Here is a 19931-nt window from a genome sequence, read left to right as displayed (position 1 = left end):
AATCTCATATCAGAATTAGTGGCTTGGAAATTAATTATAGGATGATGGAAGAAGTTAACTTGGAAAACGCTTTGAACTGCTGTAGCTAGCAGTACTTTCTAGATAAATACAGTAGCAAATAGCATGTGATTGACTTAGCCTACAGTTAAACTGATGTGTAAGGTTAACATCTCTTACTGCAGGAGCTCGTTGTGTGAGGGGGATATTAGGTCTTCTGAGATGGAGGAATGGCTGTTCAAGGAGGATGAATCACAGAATATTCTGAGTTGGCAGGGACCCACAAGGATCATTGAGCCCAACACTAAACTGATTGGCCCGTATGCTTTATTAGCACCATGCTCCAACCAACTGAGGATGCATGAAATGTGGGCAGCCAGAACGTAGGGCTGATTTTGGCCTTACCAGGGCTATGTCTATCAGAGGTCACAGATCCAGAAGTGAGTGGCTCTCTTCAGCTAAAGATGCCTTCTGGCCTACATGAAGCTACTAGCCACTGACTTATCTTCCTGAGATCTCTTTCCTTGTGGGCCATGTATGGCTGTATGCTTACAATGAACCATGAGTGTAGTGGCTGCACAAATTTCTATCCTTTCTATCCCTTGCTGTCATTTCAGTGACTTTGTGAGCCTTTCCAGGGAGGAAAGAGAACAGGAGATTTGGAGTCGATTATCTTAAAATAACTGTCCAGTTCTTCTCTGGGTATGAGCTTTTTTCTAAGATAAGCTATGGGAATGGCTATTATCCTGCTGGAGTCTTCTGCACTCAGTTTTTGCAAGTCCTCTGATTTCTGTTTTTTCTTGGCAAGTATCTGATACTGTCATTCTGTGTCGGATACTGAGTTGCCTCACACACCAGAATTTCTTAGTGTGCAAAGCTCTGGTGGGAGGGAATGGGCAGTATGGTGCCATGCTTCTAAAAAAACCCAACCAAAACAAAGCAAAAAACCCCCAAGAACAACAAAAAACCCCTGCCCAAAGGCACATGGTGCACACAAAAAAGCATGCTTAAGATCTAATTATATAACCTATACGGTAATGTTCCTAATGTTTCTTATTACAGCATGAGGAGTCTGCTCTTGTTTTTAGTGAAATCAGCAGAGCTCTGATTAAGTTAACTCTGATTGTGTTGACTTCCCAGTTGACTTCAAGCATCATGTGAAAAGTATTAGTATTTGCTCTGTTAACCTACAAAATAATAGCCTGGTAAATCCCAGAATGTTTGTCAGTATTGTAATTCAAATATGAAGCTGGGCACAGCAGGGATTTTTCCTGAGGTTTTAGGAAGTGAGAATATACAGGCATGCTATCACAAGGTTTGTTAAAGATCCTGAGAGTGCAATCCAGAGAAGACCACACAAACTCTGCTTCAGGATGTTTTTGTTTTCTGCCTGTCAACAAATTTAGTCTGCTATGAAGATTTATAATAGTGAACTAATAATGTTACTTCATGTTCTGTATGGAAACTATGCACAGAGAGAACAATAAAATCTGAAGGTTTATTTTAAGGCAGTAATGCAAGTAAATGCTCTGCTCAAGGTTTATATTTATGATTGCAACTTGTTAAAATGGAAATGGAAAAACAAACAGGAAGAGCAGGTGGGATAGGTTTATTATGGAATATAGCACTATGTCTTGAATTTAACTCGAGCACAGAGGCCATAACATTAACCCTTAAATGCATTTATGTCAAATTGTTCATATTTTTAGAAACTAGTCAACCCATCATGTCAAAGGTGTAAAAGTAGAATAAAAATAAATTAAAACCTGATTTCCTTAGCTTTTTCAGTTTGAGCTCTGTAGTTGACTTTTTACAGTCTGATTTTTTTTTTTTTTCAGTATTTGTTCTCTGACACTTGGTGGTCTTATGAATGAGTTTTTAAGCCCTTATAAAGCTCTAACTGATAATGTTACTCTGATTCAACTGACAGCTTAAGCACGTGCACATGTCCTCTACTGGCTTATGAAGTGTCCATATTTATTAGAATAACCCACTGAATCAGGGCTACTAAATGGATGGACTTTTCAGTTTTTGCACCTTCTGACTTTTAAGTAAAGCTGCATATTTTTAATATTTGGTGGAAATTGATATGCCACTACCACAAGGTTTCATTGGCAGGCACCTCTCCAGGTTTCCCCAGAGCAGCTGGATGTTCTGTGCCTGGGAAGAAAAACCAAGTTTATTATGGCTAAGTGAAAGGCTTGCTATATTTGTTTCTAATATTCTGGTTTTGTCAGAACCCCTGACAGACTTAGCATTTAGTCTTGATAGATACTCAGTAAAAAAGGCAGGGGTATTCCACAGGCCTGAGTTTATTCAGATACTTTCTTAGGATTACTATTGATTTCTGCTCTATCATGCTTATTCTTATAAAGGATTGATTTACTCTTGCTTGATGTGACTCAAAGAAACTTACCCCTTGATGTCAAGCACAGAGTAAAAGCTAGGGATCAAAGTAGGGATTTTTACTCGAGTAACCAGTAATGAGTTGCCCACAGAAGGATGTAGTTCCCCATGGTTTCCAAATGTTTGTTCCCCTGCTTACTTAGAAGGTCTTCATTATATACCCAGTGACATTGGGTCTGATTTATTTGGCTCAATTGCACTGGCCTATAGGAGCAATAGTTCGGTGGGGTTTTTTTACATGGCAATTTTAAGTAGTTGGAAGAAACAGAAATAATAATTCATGCTTTTCTCTGTATAAGCTGTTAGGTTGTAAATTAGTCCTGCGTATGGAAGAGTATATTGAGAGTTTTACGAAGTGCTGGCAAAATGAAGTGCCTGATTTGTAATCCTTGATTTATAGCATTTTGGAGTATTATTAACCCTGTTACTAATTCTGTGTCATCTTATATGTAAGATGAGTAAATTCCGTGACCAGGGCATGAATTGGATGAAGCTTATGCATAGCCATGACAATAAGCTAGGGAGAGATTAGTAATTTCAACTGATGAGAAATATCACCTTTTATAAGTTTTTCTGTGGCTTTTTCTTTTGAGCAATAGATGATGGATATTCAGTAACCCTCCTGAGCTTGCCCTCAGATTCTCCTCTGTCTGTAGGGGGGAGCGGTTGGGCCCTGGCCCTTCACCCTCCTTTGGGTCAGGTGAAAAATGAGGGTGTTACCTCTGAAGTGCCCCAAGTGCTAGACAGGGAATAAGGGCAGGGAGTTCTCCCTTGGTTTCAAATAGTCAGAGAAGCATTTAATCCTGTGTGTGCATTCAGGAGAAGGACAGGGGTTAATTCTGCACTTGAGAGCAAGAAAAATGTTTGAGCAAGACTGAAAGGAAGCAGTAAAGAAAAAGAAATGACACTCCAAGATCCCAGGGGCAGGGGCTCTTGGGATCAAATTCTATTATTGATGACATTACCCAACCTGTATCTGTTATACCATCCTTGGAGTTCCTGTGAATGTTGTCACTGCATAGTAGTGTTGAACTAGATAAAACAGCTTTCTTCCCTGAAGACTTATCCTTATTTTCCCAGCACTGGTCTCTAATGGTTTAAGCACAGTCATCTACTTTGTGTTAAATTTTCAGGTACAGTGTAAATAAAGCATGCCATGAAGTCATAAATCTAATCCCTCACATTTTAATGGGGAAACAGGGAATTATGCAGTCATTCTTGTAAAGAAGAAGGTGAAAAAGGTAATCTGTGTCTGAAATGGCTGGATTGTGTTCTCTGTCATACTCATTAACTTAATCTGTAAATTTGCCTCCAGTTGGGGGCTAGTTTTCTAGTGAATCAGAGTGAGTTTGTTTTGATTACCATACTAATGAGTGGGGTGAGAGAAAATGAATTGCAAAGCAACTTTCCCTCTTTCCCCCCACCCTTCCCGTTTGTGTGAAAGTGGCCTGATTCTTTTCCTACCTGTTTGGCCTGGGAAAGTTGATGTGTTTGGGCTACAGTTGGAAAGGCTGTATCACAACTGCTTTGGGCACATGCATCATGCAGGACTGTGTGGTAAAGGTGCTGGAGTCTGCTTTGAAACAAGATGTGTTCCTAGGAAAGCAGAGGCAGCTTTTGGTGATTTGTGACACAAGTCAGTATGTCTGCACGAGATACTGTTAACACATTAGCTCACGTCAGTGCCAATTTGGGTGCATGTATGCTGTGCTCTGTTGCACGGTCTGGAGATACCTTGCTGTAGTTTGAATGCACTTTTCTTGGATTAGGAAGAAACATTTTCTTTCTGTTTATCCTTCAGGCAACAAGAGCTTCTCTGACTCAACATTGTACCAGTCTGGGGGAGTCACTGGGCAAGGAAAATGATATTGCCCTGATTATTGATGGCCACACACTGAAGTATGCCCTTTCATTTGAAGTCAGGCAGAGCTTTCTGGATTTGGCACTCTCCTGCAAAGCGGTCATTTGTTGCAGGTAAGGAATTCCATTACTTTTTTGGGTAACAAAATGGGCGTGAAGCCTGTGAATAAAACTTAGTGTGCACACTGCCACTGAGAGCAGCTTGCTTTGTCGAGTCTTTCTTGCTCCTATGGAGGAGGACGCATGTCCTTCATTAAAACTGTGTCATCAAATAATGCCCTCTGCCACTTTCAGTCCCAGCTGAGTCCGATCTCTTCTATGAAGTGATGAAAGATCATGAGGAAACATTGTGCCTGATTGCCCGGTTATAGTAGATGCTGATGAGAAGGAGCGGTATGGATGTGGTCATTTGTAATCAAAATGTTTGTGTGACTTTTCAGCTCAGCTTGAGAGAAGGTCTCTGGGTGAATTTAAGTTTGTCTTGACTTCTACTTGTGTATTATGTGAGCATGTGATAACAGTGCAATTTGCCTCATTAAAATGTTAGACTACTGCTTGCTTTATTAAGTCACAGCAGAGTTTGTTGCCGTTTGTGGATTTAGCTATACACAGATGTGGTCCTATGTCATGACTACTGCAGAAGGAAGGAAATAAGAGCCCCAAGAAAATGAAAACCAAAAGCTGGCTTACTTTGCTTTCTGTGTAGCAGGAAGGCTGCATCATTTTTAACTTTGAAAGATTATGTGGCTTTGAGGATTGTGTGTGTGCTCATTGCTGGTATTCGTGGAGAACTGTGACCTAGAAGGGATTGTTGATTTAGGCAGGCAGGAAGTTTTATTTGCATTCTAGAAGCAAGACCTGCTTTGTGGGAAATAACTATATGGAGACTTTGTACTACTTTTTTTTACAGTCTTACTTACCTTTTATGTGTGCACATGGCAAAAGCAATGTTGTCCATGCACCCGAAATAGATGAACCCTTGGGCTTTTTTTCTGACTAGTTTCTTTGCATTTGTTTTCTGGACTGCTGTACTGCACAATACTGGGGCTAGAGCTGTTCAACATCTTCATTAATTTCCTGATGATTAGATGGAGTATGTCCTCAGCAAGTTTACAGATGATACAAAACTGAGGAGTGATTGATAACACTGATGGCTTGGCTGCCTTTCTGAGGGACTTCAACAGGCTGAAGAATTGAGCAGAGAAATCTCATGAAGCGCAAGAAGGGGAAATGCAAAGTCCTATGCCTGGGGAGTTACAACCCCTTAAACTGGGGGGGTTGCCAAGCTAGAAAGCGCCTTTGTCCAGAAGGATCTTTGGGTCCTGGTGGACAAGCTGACTGTGAGCTAGCAATGAATCCTAGTGGCAAAACAAAGACTAGCACTACCCTGGGCTGCAGTATAAAGAGCATTGGTCGAGGCTGAGAGAGGTGATCCTTCTTCTCCACACTGGTGAGGTCACATCTGGAAGGTTGTGTCCAGTTCTGGGATCCTTAACATAAGATGCAAACAGTTTTAGTGGAGAGAGTCCAGTGCAGGACCATGAAGATGAAAAAGGGGCTGGAGCATCTTTTCTACAGGGAGAAGCTGAGAGCTGGAAGGGTTCCGCTGAGAAAAGAGGAGGCTCAGAGGGGTTTGTATCAATTTGTATGAATATGCAATAGAAGTGAATGAAGACAAGGGAGACAGGCTCTTCCCTGTAGTGTTCAGTGACAGCAATTTTTCTGTCCCTGTCAATTAATCTACTGTTGATTAATTTTTAAAAATTTGGGCAGGGGGCTAGAGGAAGAAGGCATGAAGTCTTAGAGCAGAGATCTCATTTCTGCAGCTGTTTTGTGGAGTGACAAGTGTTTTACCAGAGGGAGCTAACACAAGTGCAGCCATCTTCTGAATGCAACAAGCCCCGATGTAGGGCCAGGAAGAGGGCCAGAGTAAAGGTACTTTGGGCTTTGAGAGCACCAAGTGCCTGGGAAGGGAACTGACCTGATGTTGTGCTCTGTTTGTGACGAAGTTAACGAACACAGAGCAGATAGAAAGTTCCTGCTTTCCTACTCTATCACAATGCTGTGGTAGAGATCCTTCCAAGGCACTTTGTTAGTTTATTTCCTGAAGATTCGACGAGTTAAGTCAAAGACCTATGTAGTTGAAACAAATAATAAATTGCAAATTATTAAAATTACACAATATTATAAAATAATAAAATAAATGTAATTAGCTGAATATAAATAATGGTCCTGTTTTGCCAAGAGACATGCAATACTGAACATTTCCTCTTTCATTATTCCGTGAGGGGAGCCAACAGGGGCTTTATTTATTAGTGAATTAGCAAATTGAGGAACAATGCGGAAAAAATACTGTGAAGTATAAATCAAAGGGGAAGAGATGATGTAATTTCATAGCTTAAAAGGAGGAATGAAAATAATTGAGTTTTAAGTCCCCAGGGAAAAAGAGGAATGCTTTTAATAACCTTTAAGGCTTTGCAGGAACCTTCCATTCACTTGCCAGGTGCTTGATACTGAAGCAAGAAAAACATTTCTTTTTCTGCTCTGGATTATTTTCGATAGTACTTTGTCTGTCAAATAAGGCAGTGCACTTATACTTCACAGGAAAAAGTTTTAAAATGTAATTGAAAAAGAGGGCATTTCAAATTAGAGTTAGTCTTCAAACAAAAATGTTAATTGGGAGGGGGATCTGGCTCTTTAACTTAGTGGTATGATGTTTAACCATTGTAGGAGGAGTTGCCTTGCTATTCTCAACATTGCATAAATTCATGGGGCTTAATATTTCATAAATTGACTAAAACATTTTCATCTCCTCTGGGGAGTTTCAGCTGCATTTGCCATTCAAAAAAAATTTTTTTAAAATATAGTTAAGACATACTGTATATTCATTTTCTGGGCTTTAGGCATAAACTGTAGTTGAACTTGATTCTCAGGGGTAATCTCTTAAAATGAAACTGTAGTAAACCTGGCTCCTTTTTGCATTAAGAGGGAAAGATGGTATCTTCTGATGAGGTTAAGTCTTCCACTGTTACAGTGTCTCTAGCAGGCCACTGGCACAGTGGAGAAAAATGCACCCCTCAAGAGACTTGGTAAAGCTAGCAAAATCAAATCAAACAACTCTTTAAGAAAAAGCCTTGTTTGTTAAAAGTTTTTCCAGAGACTGACAGATCTCATTATCTTTCCTCACACTGACTGAGATGTCAGTGTGTCAAGAGCAAGCAAAACTTACTTTTCACTGGGAGTAAATGTTGTTTGGAAGGCAGTTGAACTCATGACTTCATTTATGAGATCTGAGCTGATGATTGCCTGTCTCTGGTTTTCAAATGTTCCTTTAATGGACCTGTTTTTAGTGATGTTTTGTGAGACACAAAATGTTAAGGCTTGAGTAGAAGTGAGATTATTCTTTTAATAACAAAATGGAGTGTTATCATTCATCTACTGTTTATACACCAGCTGATAGGTACAGCATATTGCTGCATTTGGCTTTGAATATAAAAGTAGGAGAGAAGTATATAACTTGTGTGTTATGGCATTTAATATTTAATTATTTAATATTTTAAAAGTCAATTTAATTTTAAATTTATATTTAATTCTCTGCTGAAGAGCCTGCCTTGAATTGGAAGTATTTGTAGTTGAATTAATGTGGTGTTTCAGAAACACATTTTTATGACTCTGCTTTGGGAACTTTTTGTATTGTTGTTGAATAGAACTTTTTTGCAGGTGGCAGTGACTCTGCCTTTGTATGGGTTTAATCCCATATTAAATAGCAATCCATCAGGAAGGAGCAATCCATCAGCATTTAAGAGATTAAGTAATTCCAAGCAGTTTATAACTACTCAGTACTTAAAATTAATTGTTGGACAACAGAAGTAGTCCTTTGTTTAATTTTTTTCACAGATGTAAGCACAACAAAACAAGCATCTCCAGAGAGATGCATAGCATAAGGCTGGGAACCCAAGGCTGGGCTGCGTCAGAGTCATTCTTTTCTCTTTTGCCTGTGTTACTGACCATTTCTGCAATAATGCTTGAGGTAATGATGCTGGGATATTGTTTCTTTTCCATAAGCGTACTTAGATCCTGCAGCTTTTCAGCAGAATGAACGGTGAGTTGATCCCCTTATAGGAGGGGTTTCAGGTGATAGGAAAACAAAGAAAAATGTCTCAATTGCTGCACAATCCATCAGCTTTACTGCCATACTTTGATCAGATGTCCTGTTCTGAAGAAGTGTCTATAAAGCATGAGCAGAAATTGAGGAAATCCAGCAACAGCAATTCCTGTGGACTATCTGCTGTTTCTACAAGGGCACTTGGCATGTCATGTCTGCATCAGGATGATTTTTTGCTTGCTTTTAAGTTGAAAGGTGTGTGCAGTTGTTGCTCAGCATCTGAACACTGACTGGAGGGCTTCTACCCAGCCTCACCAGCCAACTTTAGGTGATAGCGGCACAAACTGTTGCTTTCAGTACCTTGAGCAGTACTGGAGTCGTAGTGATAATGGTTAGGAGCTGAGTAAAAAAAGAAACAAGATGAGAAAATACATGTTTTTTAAACAACCCCCCAGCAACAGCAAAACCCTGTTCTACCTGTGTTGCTATTGCATGTAGCATGCAGGGAGGCTGGGGTGAGGACATGAGCCCACAGGCATCACTCTGAGAACAGACACTAAATGTTCTGAAATGAGCGTTCCCTTTGACTAGCATGTCTCTGCTTGGGTGTTGAAAAGGAAGGGGTTTAATGAATTGAAAGCAGAAGGTTGGAGAAGGAAGAGAAAAAAGCAGCTTGTGAAGAGTACATGTTGCTAATTATTAGTGTCACTTCATCAGCTAAGGAGGGAAGAGAGATGAGGAAACAAGAGAGGTTGTCTCAGCACTCCAAGTTGTAAGGCCATACTTTAGGTGCTTCTGGTCTTCCATCATGATTTGGAGGAGACATTAATAACATAGCTCACAAAATGAACATCTGGAATACTTCTTGAATATTTATTCCCTCAACTCGCATATTGTTGCTGGTGTTTGTATTTGACAAAATGATTATTCTGTGCTGTAGTTCAGCATGTATTTATTTATTGGATAAAAAAAGTGTCTTGCTGGCTTTCATTAGATGAGATTCCCTTTTTCATGACAAAAAATTGCAACTCAATCCTGATTAAGAGTATGCAAGCCAATTCTAATGTTAATTGGTCCCAAAGAAAATTATGGATGTGTTCCATTTTCCTGTATGTACATCTTATGTTTCCCCTTGTCTGTCACCTACTAAATAATCAATGCTCGTTCTCTTGTTCTATTTCTGCCAACTCATGACAGCAATATTCATCTCATGACTTTGAAAACCACGAGGGAGGAGACATTCTGACAGCTTTGGTGTTTGTAGATAATTGAAGTGGGAGGAAGGTTTGGAGTTGCAGCATTACATGGTGCTCTCTGCACTTTTGAATAAAGAATAGTCACAGATGATTAGAAATGATCACCTAAACTGTTCAGTGTGTATGTAGGGATGTGTAAAGCAGTCCTGGGACTTTCTTATGATTGTTTTTCTTAAAAGCCTGTTGGCTGCTTTGCAAGAGCTAAGTTAACTTGGAAAATGTCACCAGTCCTGTGCTGGAAAGCTAGTATAGGCAAACTTTAGGAGAGCTCGATCTTACAAATTTTGGTAATTATTTTGTCCTCTGACTGGCAAAGTGAGTTTCTGCTGCATGTTTTTGACTTCTGTTTGTTCTTTTTAATTGGTGCTCTGTGTTATGACGTTTTCTGAACCTCACTCAGAGTTCAAATGACTCAAATGCATAGCTAGTGTTTAAAGGGGAAGAAGTTACTGTTTACACTTAAACAGTACTTAAAGATACTGTTTTAACTGGTATCATTTGTTTTTTAAATGACACAGGTGAAACATCTTTGGCTCTTTCCCTTGGGTAACTATTAACTGCCTGACAGCCTGAATTTGAATGATTCATGCTATATGGCCAAACATTTCTTGCTGCTTAACTTCATCCCATTATTGTGACTGTTCCTATTCTTAGAATTATTTTGCTTTACTTATCATGTGGTTCAGATGAGGAAGTAATTCAAAGTAATCTCTAAGTTGAACCAGTGTTCCAGTTTCCACTGCTATTCCCAATTTGGCAAAATGTTTGCTTGTTTGAATTTATTAAAGAAAAACCACTCAGCTGATTGACTAAGTTTGTATTGTGTTTTAAACTTGGGTATGTCAGTTCAGATCTGGTATCTGTTTTAGTGTTCAGTTTCTGTTTATACTGGATGACCAGCTGAGTGAGTTCTCATGTCCGTAACTGTGCTTATGAATGAAAAATTTGTTCCTGAAATACTCTGCTTCACCTCAACTTCCTGTTTCTGTTACAATTCTTCCTAGCAAATCCACTTAGCACCAAGTATTTGGAAAAGGTTGGAGGAAAGGCATGAATACAGCTAAAATCAACCTTTTTCATTGGAAACAATTTTGTAGGAAAAATACTGCGTGTCCTGATAAAAACTTAATAAGTTTCTCCTTCAAGTAGTGTTTACCCTAGTTGCTCTTTTGAAAATGAATTTGTTACCATTTTGCATTGTGAGCCTAATATTTAGGTGACTGAAGTCTTAGCATTTCACTTGATCTATCTTGTCAAATGCAAGTGAAATTTGTCTCTTGAGCAGTGGGGTGATAATACTCACAAGCAGTTCCAAATGGTATCAGTGTCTGTTTCTTCACCATACTGCAGTACCTTGTCCAAATTGCTTCTGGTCTCTTCAGTTTCTGAGCAGAAGCAGCCAGCAGTGCTATGTTTAGCGCTACACTTCCCAAATTGGAAAATAAACATTCCATAGATACTGCACATGAGAAAAAACTATGCTGCTGGAACGTATGCTATTTTAGAAGAAAGATAAAACTGTGGTTTGGAATACCTTCTGTTCCATGAGAAATTCATAGTACTGGTATATTTTTCCTTCCACAAGTGTTAGTGTGTTAACCCCTGTCTTCTGGTCAGGTTCCAAATTGAACAATTACTTTCTTCTCACTGAAATTCCCCTGACTTCTTTATTGAATATAATATTCTTCACTTCCTATGCAAAGCTGTTGAGGGTGATGGTGTGAATGCTAAAGGTCACCAGGTTTTAATTCAGAGGTACTACAGCAAAGTTCTGCTTGTGAACCCACCTCTAATTATTTGTATCCCTTCATTTTAGGCATCTGTTTTGTAAAAACAGTATCGGAAGTGTTATCACCACTCTCTTTAAACAAAAGATGTAGGGTCTTTCTTTGGAGGGGAGGTGTTTGTTTGGTATTTGTTTTCTTTCAGTATTTTTTATGGTTAGAGGGTGGTGCATGTTGACTCTGGGCTTACCCAAGTTCCTCCAGTTTGCCAGTGCAAGTGTAAATTAACTTTGTGTCTTAGCTGACACCAAAACGTTTGAACTCTTTCAAGATGGTTTGTGTGGCATATGTAATGCATGGTCTCTGACACAGTGCACAGAAGCATTCATTGGTGTATGCACTTGTATCTGGTAAGAACAGTTTCTTAATATGATGAGGTCTGTAGGCTAACTGCAGCTCAGTGTCCTGTCTCATATAAAGCTTCTTCCCAAACCAAAGATGTCAGACAGTCTGATTCTCCATTAGACTTCAGTAATGCCAGTTTTTTCCTGTTTAGGCATTCTGGCACAACCAGAATCTTGACATAGTTGTCCATCATTCTTACTACTTGTTTGCTGTGCCAAATACCCTTTTCCTGAGCTCCCGGAGCAGTATGTTGTCTGCTAGGGAGTGACTGATGTTTCCTCTTACGGAATTCCCTGCTGGTCCATAAGGCTGGATAGAGGCCAAGGGTCTGGTGCCTTATGGCAACCTTGCAACTGGTTTGTAAAATCTTCTGACTGTGTAGAAAAGTTTCTTAATTCCTTGCTCACCAGGCTGCAATTGCAAGGAAGTATTTAACCTTTTCTGGTTTTTTGTAATGGTTTGTCGAATGTTGTGAAGAAATAGGTAGCCTTATCTTGATCATTGCTTACTATTCTGAATTTTCTTCTCTAAATATTGAGTAGTCTTAAAGATCTCAAAACTTTTCCTGGGAGAGGATTTGAGGATTGTCCTTGCTTTTATTGAAATATTTATTTTTGTCTTCCAAGTTTAATATTTGAATTTCACTGAAACCCTGATGCATGAAGGTACGGAAGACAAAGGCCTCTAAAGAATATGTGGTGCTGCACTGCATTCAGAAACAAGACTCAAACCAACTGTAGTATTACTCCTTTCATAAGATCCAACAGAGCCTTGTGCTCTATCCCACAGGACCGGCTTAAATATTGTATTTTCCATTGTTAAAAGTACAGATATAAAATTACAGAGGCAGGAACAGTCTGTTCTGCAAGCTTCTTAGTACTGCAGGGAATTGCCTTCATGAGGACTCTGGGCTTTAGGGCACTGTAGTAATATGTGGGACACTGAACTGGTAAAACAGCTCTGGTCAGAGTTTCCAAAAGTGCTTAGTGTTGGTGGAAGCTGACTCTAGAGTATGTCTAAGTTCAGTTAGGAGCACAGCTGAATCCATACTAGATATTTGGAAAAATTTGACCTTACACTGAAAAGAATGGTTAGGCTTAAATGTACTTCTCTGCTATTCATACCTCTGAAGTCATGATAATAAAACCAAAACTATGCTTGAGGGAAATAGAGCAAACCTGATTTGATTCAACAGGCTAGACTAGGAAGCAAACTCTGAGTTTGTTCACATGAGTAGAGAAATGAAGAGGCTCTGGCTCCAATGGGCTATGCTGTTTTTGGCCAGCTTGTGTACTTTAAATGTGTAGATCTATAGACTTGCCACTTCTTTAACTGTGTGAATAAATCCCACCATATTCTTCAGGGCAAACAAGGCTGCCCAGTTGGAAGTGATTTAGCAAAATAGCCGCATTGGTGGTGTGCTAACTTTTGTGGGGCTTAGACTTTCCTTTGCACAGTTGCTCAGAGACAGTGGAAATAATTATTTGCAGAATCCTCTGTTTTGCAGTCTGTAAGGGATGCTCACCTGCTTATGCAGAGCAATACTAAACTCATCCTTTTGAAAAATAAAAATCTTATCTCTGTGCTAATAATTCTCCTTAGTACTTCTAAGAAAAGGTAAGCTAGAAAATGTGTGAGGAATACCTGTACTTGCAAAAGAACTTGAAGAAAAGCTCGTTTTCTGCTGTATCAGAACTACCATTCAGCTTAAGGGCTCTGTGTTCTGAACACCACTGGCAGCGTTAAAATGGTAGAGACTTGGATTCTGCATTCACCAGTAGGCTGTTCTTATGCTGTTTCTGAAAAAGGAGGTTTAAATAGCTCCTCCCTATTTTAGGAAGGCTGCTTTGATATCTTGTTTTGGCATGTGTGTTGAATGCATCTTTCTTCTACTCTTTCAAACTTGTTTCTCCAATAGTGTCTAGAATAGATGATAGTAATAGATAGTGAAAATTATGATCTCAAATCTTTCTCCTTCATATCCCCCTTCTCTTACTGTTTTCCATGTCATGGCACACTCTTATACTTCTAAATTGCTCCATCTCACAGGTCTTCTGTCATATCTCACTTTGTATAATATGTGGTCTTTGTGCATTCCTAGGGTTGTTTTATTTATGCTCTGCATAAACCTTTTCTTTTCTACATAAACACACAAATTCAAGTTCCTACAGGGAACACTTTGATCAGAGCTTCTAAACCTGTGTAGGGTGTTACCTGTGGGTGTTTGCCTACATGTGATCTGAAAGAGCTATTACTTGTCGGCCCTCCTAGGGAGAACCAAGGAGTCTTAAAAACAACCCAAAACCTGAAATAATGTGGTAAGGTGCCAAAATGAAGACAAGCTACAAACTCAATACAGCTGGGCTGAAGACATCTTTGAGAACTCAACTGCCTGTCATTTTCTGCAAAAGAGCTTCTTGTTGTTCAGAAGCATGTGCTGAGCATTCAGAGGTTGCTGGCTGAACTGATCCTGATGAGTGGGGAGGCAGGATTTGGCAGTCTCTGTGGAGGCTGAAAGGTCTTAAGAAGTGCTCTGCAGTTCAAGAATGGCTGCTATGATTGTTACATACGTAGAATCATTTGCTGTGGTTTGCTCCTCTGTCCTTTCACTTGGCTTTAGTCTTTCATCTGGTGAAATGTTAAGCTCAGAACTGTCTGTATGCAGAAGGTGGAAGGTCATTTTTGCATATGGTATATTCAGTGTTCAAGTCAGTGCCAAGTTGCTCCAAAACTTTCTACCTCTACGTGCCTTATCCTCCAAATGAGGTACTTCCAAATGCCTTGGTACTGAGTTGTACAGACAGGTCATCCACGTCTAGTCTGTATGGTGTGATGGGTCTCCTGGAACAGTGGGTCGGTGATTTTGTCAGGAAATGGAATGACTGCCATAGTGGTATGAGTGTGTCCAGGACTAGGTGATGATGTTGAGATCAATACCCACAGACCAGGTGTGTGTGTGTGCATCTCTTGGCTCTGTTGAGGGTTATTTGTGGGACCTTTTGTGTGCTATTCTCCAATCCTCCAACAAGTATCCTTAAAACTGTCAAAACTAGGAACTAGTTCATAAAACCATCCGAGTTAATATAGCCATATTTTGAGACCTGATTTGGCTCTAATTTCTATAAATAGAATGTAGCGATACTGTGGGATTTTCTGCTGCTTAGATTGGGGTCTTTGTAGACTTTTGGTATAGCAGGAGCAAGAACTGTGACTAAGTTAAACTTAGAATTGGGGATGACTTCCAGAGCAACAAGGAACTGCAGGATTGTTTTGCTACTTTGCAAGATGTTTTTTGTAGCTGCATTACTGTTGGGTGAGAAGTTCCAACTTCATCTTGGAAGGATAAAATCAAGCAACACTTGTAAATAGTTCCCTTCAAGGTATCAGGCACAATTGCTTTTAACCCCTGGTGCTTGTGACTGTCCCTCTGCTGGTGCTGGGTGGTTGACTTAGCTTTATTTTTTCAGTGCAGCTGGTTTTAGGAATCTAAGGAAGAAATGTATGCAAGCTTTCTTCTTCACTGTTTCTCATGTCTGTTTCTTCTGATAACCAACATATGTGGGCTGGAAATCTAAGCTGTTCAGGGATGTTTTGTTAGGGTAGACTTTTAAAGGCAACATAGAACTAGGTTTTATTCTGCCCAAGTGTAAAAATCTAATGAATGTTTTTACTTTAATTGCTGAGCTCAGGCATTCTTAGCACATTCATGGGAATTGCTGGTTTTGTCTGTCTTGTTGAATGGGTGAAGTAACTAGTGGGGATTTAAGAAAAAGTGTCTAAGTAGCCCACTTCATGCTTGTTTGCAACAGTAGAGTTGTTCTGGAGACTGTCCTGCTGTACGTGGTCAGCTAAAACCCTGTTTAACTCCTGTGGCCATTGGGGTGATACAGAACCACAGAAGGGACCACAGTGGGGTTGTCTGCTCCAACTTCCCTGCTCAAGCAGGGCCATCCTAGGGCACACAGCACAGGATTGCATCCAGATAGCTCTTAAATACCTCCAGTAAGGGAGACTCCACAACCTCTCTGGGCAGCCTGTTCCAGTGCTCAGTCACTACACAGTGACTGATACCTGTGGTGCCTGGTATTCTGGGTACACGGCAGAAACCTAGTGACTTGCTGTCCTTTTATTGCACAGTACTGCCACTAGCACTTTTGCATTTTGGTAAGTCAAAGATGTGGTGAAGTAATTTCAAATGACTGAGTAGCTGTTCTGAAAACTGCACACTGTCTTTGTGAAAGGTTCAGTACCTTTTTGTATGGCAACGCTTCTTTGAGAGATTTTCTTCTCCCCAGGACAAGGTGACTTTTATTCACATTTTGAACTTTAGAGTTTTAAAATATCAAGTGCCTTCGCATTTAGAGAGTAAATATTGTACGGCTGTTTTTAAAACAAATGGCTACACATGGTTCTCTTGTTTATAAGCTGATATGTATACAGGTATATGCATGGATCATGTAGGTTGTGTGGACAGGAAACTGCAGATATTTTTTCTTCCTGTGATCAGTTTTTTTTTTTTTTTTAATGGTGTGGTTAACTTGAAGATCAATATGGACAGAACACAGGCATCCCATTAGGGCTGGCATACCTCATAAAAGTAGGGCATGTCCCATTGGAGGTTGTTGGACCCAGCAGTTGCTGTGCAGTACACTGCTGTGAGTGTGCCGTGCTTGTGGAGCTCCTGGGCTGTGAGAAGCTGTGTGCTTTGAGAAGGTCAATCCCACCTCTGCCTTTCTCTGTACCGTTTCTAATGTTTAACGAGTTGTTTTGAGGATGTATATGAATCTTCAGTGTTGTGGATTCTGATCAGCCATCAGAGTACTCCCTGCAGAGAAAAGGCTGCTTAATTCATGTCCCTGGCTGGGGAGGAATTAACCTTCAGGTACTGTGTGTGCTGCTTGGGTGTCAGTGCCTACTGTCACTTACTGGGTCTTTACTTGAGCTTTTAAAGCAGTTAACATGATGTCCTGATGGGACTGGAGAGTGTAGACTGTCTCTGTCTGAGATGGTAACCTAAACTAACATAAAAGGTGAAGGTGGAGGTTGCTTTTATAAGTAATAGACAGTGGTTGGGGGCCCTTTAAGCATATCACAGTTGTTGTAGCCCTCCCCAGAACAGGCTCTGCACCTGATTTTACTGGAAAATAGAGAAGTAAAGAACTGCTTAAACATAACTTGATTTTTAAAATAAACCTGATCTAATTACTGCTGGTATCATTAAGTTATTTTTTTGCTTATCCAAAAGAGTAATGTTTTATATGACGTGGACAAAAGGTGTTCTGAACCTAATCCATGATGTGGTTAGTGAGGTCCCTGCCTGTCTCAATTGTGAAGACCTGAGGATCAAAGGAAAGCTGGCACTTAACTGTTCTTTCCTCTTCAACCACTACTTTCAAATTGTTGGTTTAAAACAAATATGTTTACTTCAAATTGCAGGTAATAAAAATATTCACATTAAACTGCGAAGAACTACATGCAAAAGAAATTGAGTCTGATTTAAATGTCAGAAATAAAGAAAGATGAGTTAAAGCTTCAACTCTGCCCACCATGCAACTTATTGTACCATGTTTTGGAGATTCTTTCACTACTCAAGAGGAGTGTTGTGACTCAAGAATGCAGTCCTAGTGTTAGTTTTTATGGTTTTGGTTTCTTCTTTTGTCTCCAAATAACAGTTGGTGGGAGTAGGGAGAGGATCATACAGAAATGTCGAAGTCTAGAAAACAGATGGCAGCAGCTTCTTTAGAGCTTTTGTGCTTTATTAGATGTACAAGCATTTAGGGACCTTTTAAAAGCATGTGTCCTGGACCCAGTACCATATCCTTAGTCCTTAGAGCTTAATATTAATGTTTCGATACAATTGGGATCTATTACAGTGTATAAAAAGCTCCACTGATTTAGAGCTCTGTTTTAATGGTATTTGTGCCTCTAATCAAAGGTTGGCTCCCGATGTGTGGTTCATGGCTATACTAAGAGGGGAACAAGTGTTCCAGGAGTTCTAGCTTTTTTTGCAGGCATCTCTTGGGGTGAAGCCAATGCTTGGTCTCTGCAGTCCTTTGCTTAGAGATGGGTCATATGAAGGACCCCAGGTGGTACAAGGGGTCAGACTTGTTCCTCTTTCAGTGACTGGCAGCTAGGAACAGGCATATTTTAAAGTATGTAAAGCACAGTGAAGATTTTTGTACCTTGGCACACTAGGATCAGATGTAGTCTGTGAAAACAGGAAAGAATTGAGCATTTTGTCTCAGTCCCAGATGTGCTTTGGTGTAATGGAGGCAGGTCTGTCATTTCAATGTTCTCCACAGCAGTGCAGTTTTTCTGGGACCTCTTAACTTCCAGAGAGTTGCAATGAGCCTAGACAGCTTTGCTGAAAAATACAAATTGCTGGGAGAGTGGACAATGCAAGGGGGGAAGGGATTCCTTCAGCCTACCTGGGAGACTTTGCTCAGTTTTCATGCTGGTCCAAATCCATTTCGTTAATGTGTGACACCTGATGCCTCCCTACTATTTTGCCTGTGTTTTTGTGTTCAAAGAACAGAGATGTTTTTATTGTGGGATTCTGGCATGGATTCTCTACACTTGTGCTGATGTTTTAAGGTGTGCAGCCATTTTACACAAACACAGCAATGTAATAAGATGGCAGTATCCAGATGTTACAAACTGCATCTTTCACAATCATAGTCTCCTTTTTATATCTGATTTTCCTCTTCTAAAATCACTGTTTGCATTTCCTTTTTGCTCATATACCTTCCACCTTCTTCACATTGGGCCTTCAGTTCATTTTTGGATTTTAGTCTTGCATACCAGGCTGACAGGCTGACCTTGTGATGCTGTTGCAAGCTTGTTATGTCCAAGGGAAAATCAATTTTTTTTCCTTTATTGGATATGTATAGTAAAAGCCAATATTTTATGAGATGGTGGAGAGCAGGAACAGTGGTGGCAACACCAGTTTAGCTGAGGGTGCAGCAAACAAGCCCAGCTCATGCTCAGTATTCACACTCCAAGTCCAGAATAGGAGGATTGCAAAGAATTTTGGTTTTGGACTGAGAATACAAAAAAGGATTAAAACAACTAAACTTATTCTAAGGTTTTTTTTCTGAGAAGAAGAAGGAACTGGGTGGAGAAGGGAGTTATAGTATGGTGTTTTATGTAGTGATGACTGAAAAGCATAAAAAGACTTTATTCTATTATCAATTCTAATTGGAAGCTGGCACTGATTAGCAAGAGGAAAGAAGTCTAGGAAAGGGAAGACAAATGGGGAATTTTATTGAGTGGAAAGCTGCTGAACAAAAGAGGATTTTTGTTCCTCTATATTCTAGTGGTTTTAAAGAAACCTACAAACTGCATACAAACTATTGATAATTCTTCACTCAGCTCTTTCAAGTGTAAGGCAGGAGGAGAAAAGGAAGAGGTATGAGTGCTAAGTAATTCTTCCAGAGATGGTCTATAGGATGGTTTGTTAGGAATTCCTATACTGGGAGCTTTTGTCTTACCATTCATGCAGTAGGGACAGTGCCATGAATAAATATTTTACCTGGGACTCTTTAGCAGTGAAACCAGGGCTCTGGGACCACATCTCCTGGTGAAGATATCTCATTCCTGGTTATGAGAAGATCCTGTTGGAGTGTTAAACATGAAGTGCCAGCAGCATAAAGGCTGTTAAATGCATTATATAGTGTAATGTGTTATAAAGGCACGTGAATCATATGGATTTGACTCTTTAAGTCAATGGAATTGTCACATCTCTTCCAATTTAACACAAACATTCAAAGGTGGAGTCTGCATGTGGCTTAGTCGCACCTTAATTAGAAGAAGCATCTCAGTGATGATGTGGAAGTCAAGTTGTAATGCTGAAGTTGTTAGCTTGCAGAAGTGCAGATACAGTGGTAGAAATGCCGTCTCTGGCTGGAGACAGCTGAGAATCTATTTCACCTTCTTGCATTTCCCATTCTAAAGACTTTACAGTGAGCAGTAAAAGTAACTGGATGGCTCTGCATCTGTGATGCTTGTTTCAGAAGTCTGAACACCTGATTTGTGCTCCCAGTTTGCTATGGAGACTTGGGGCACCTGGCCTTCCTCAGCTCAGGGGTGTGATGATGCCTGTTCCTGCAGGCTTTGCACAGTGAGAGGCTGTATTAATATCTTGTTTGTTCCAGGATGGCTACAGGCAACAGAGTGGTT

The 19931-nt window shown here is 40.0% G+C and overlaps 1 protein-coding gene across 5 annotated transcripts in view; it reads left to right on the top strand.

The window, feature by feature from the left end:
• ATP8A2 (ATPase phospholipid transporting 8A2) overlaps nucleotides 1-19931 on the top strand; it is a 320810-nt gene that overhangs the window by 116948 nt on the left and 183931 nt on the right. For all 5 annotated transcript variants that reach the window (XM_032099453.1, XM_032099455.1, XM_032099456.1 and 2 more), the window contains one exon: nucleotides 4205-4377. In XM_032099453.1, the coding sequence (XP_031955344.1) occupies nucleotides 4205-4377 (173 nt within the window). The remainder of the gene's footprint in view (nucleotides 1-4204; nucleotides 4378-19931) is intronic.

This window comes from Corvus moneduloides, chromosome 2 (genome assembly GCF_009650955.1).
Source record: "Corvus moneduloides isolate bCorMon1 chromosome 2, bCorMon1.pri, whole genome shotgun sequence".
In the NCBI taxonomy this organism is placed as follows: Eukaryota; Metazoa; Chordata; class Aves; order Passeriformes; family Corvidae; genus Corvus; species Corvus moneduloides.
This window is presented reverse-complemented; position numbering and strand designations above follow the sequence as displayed.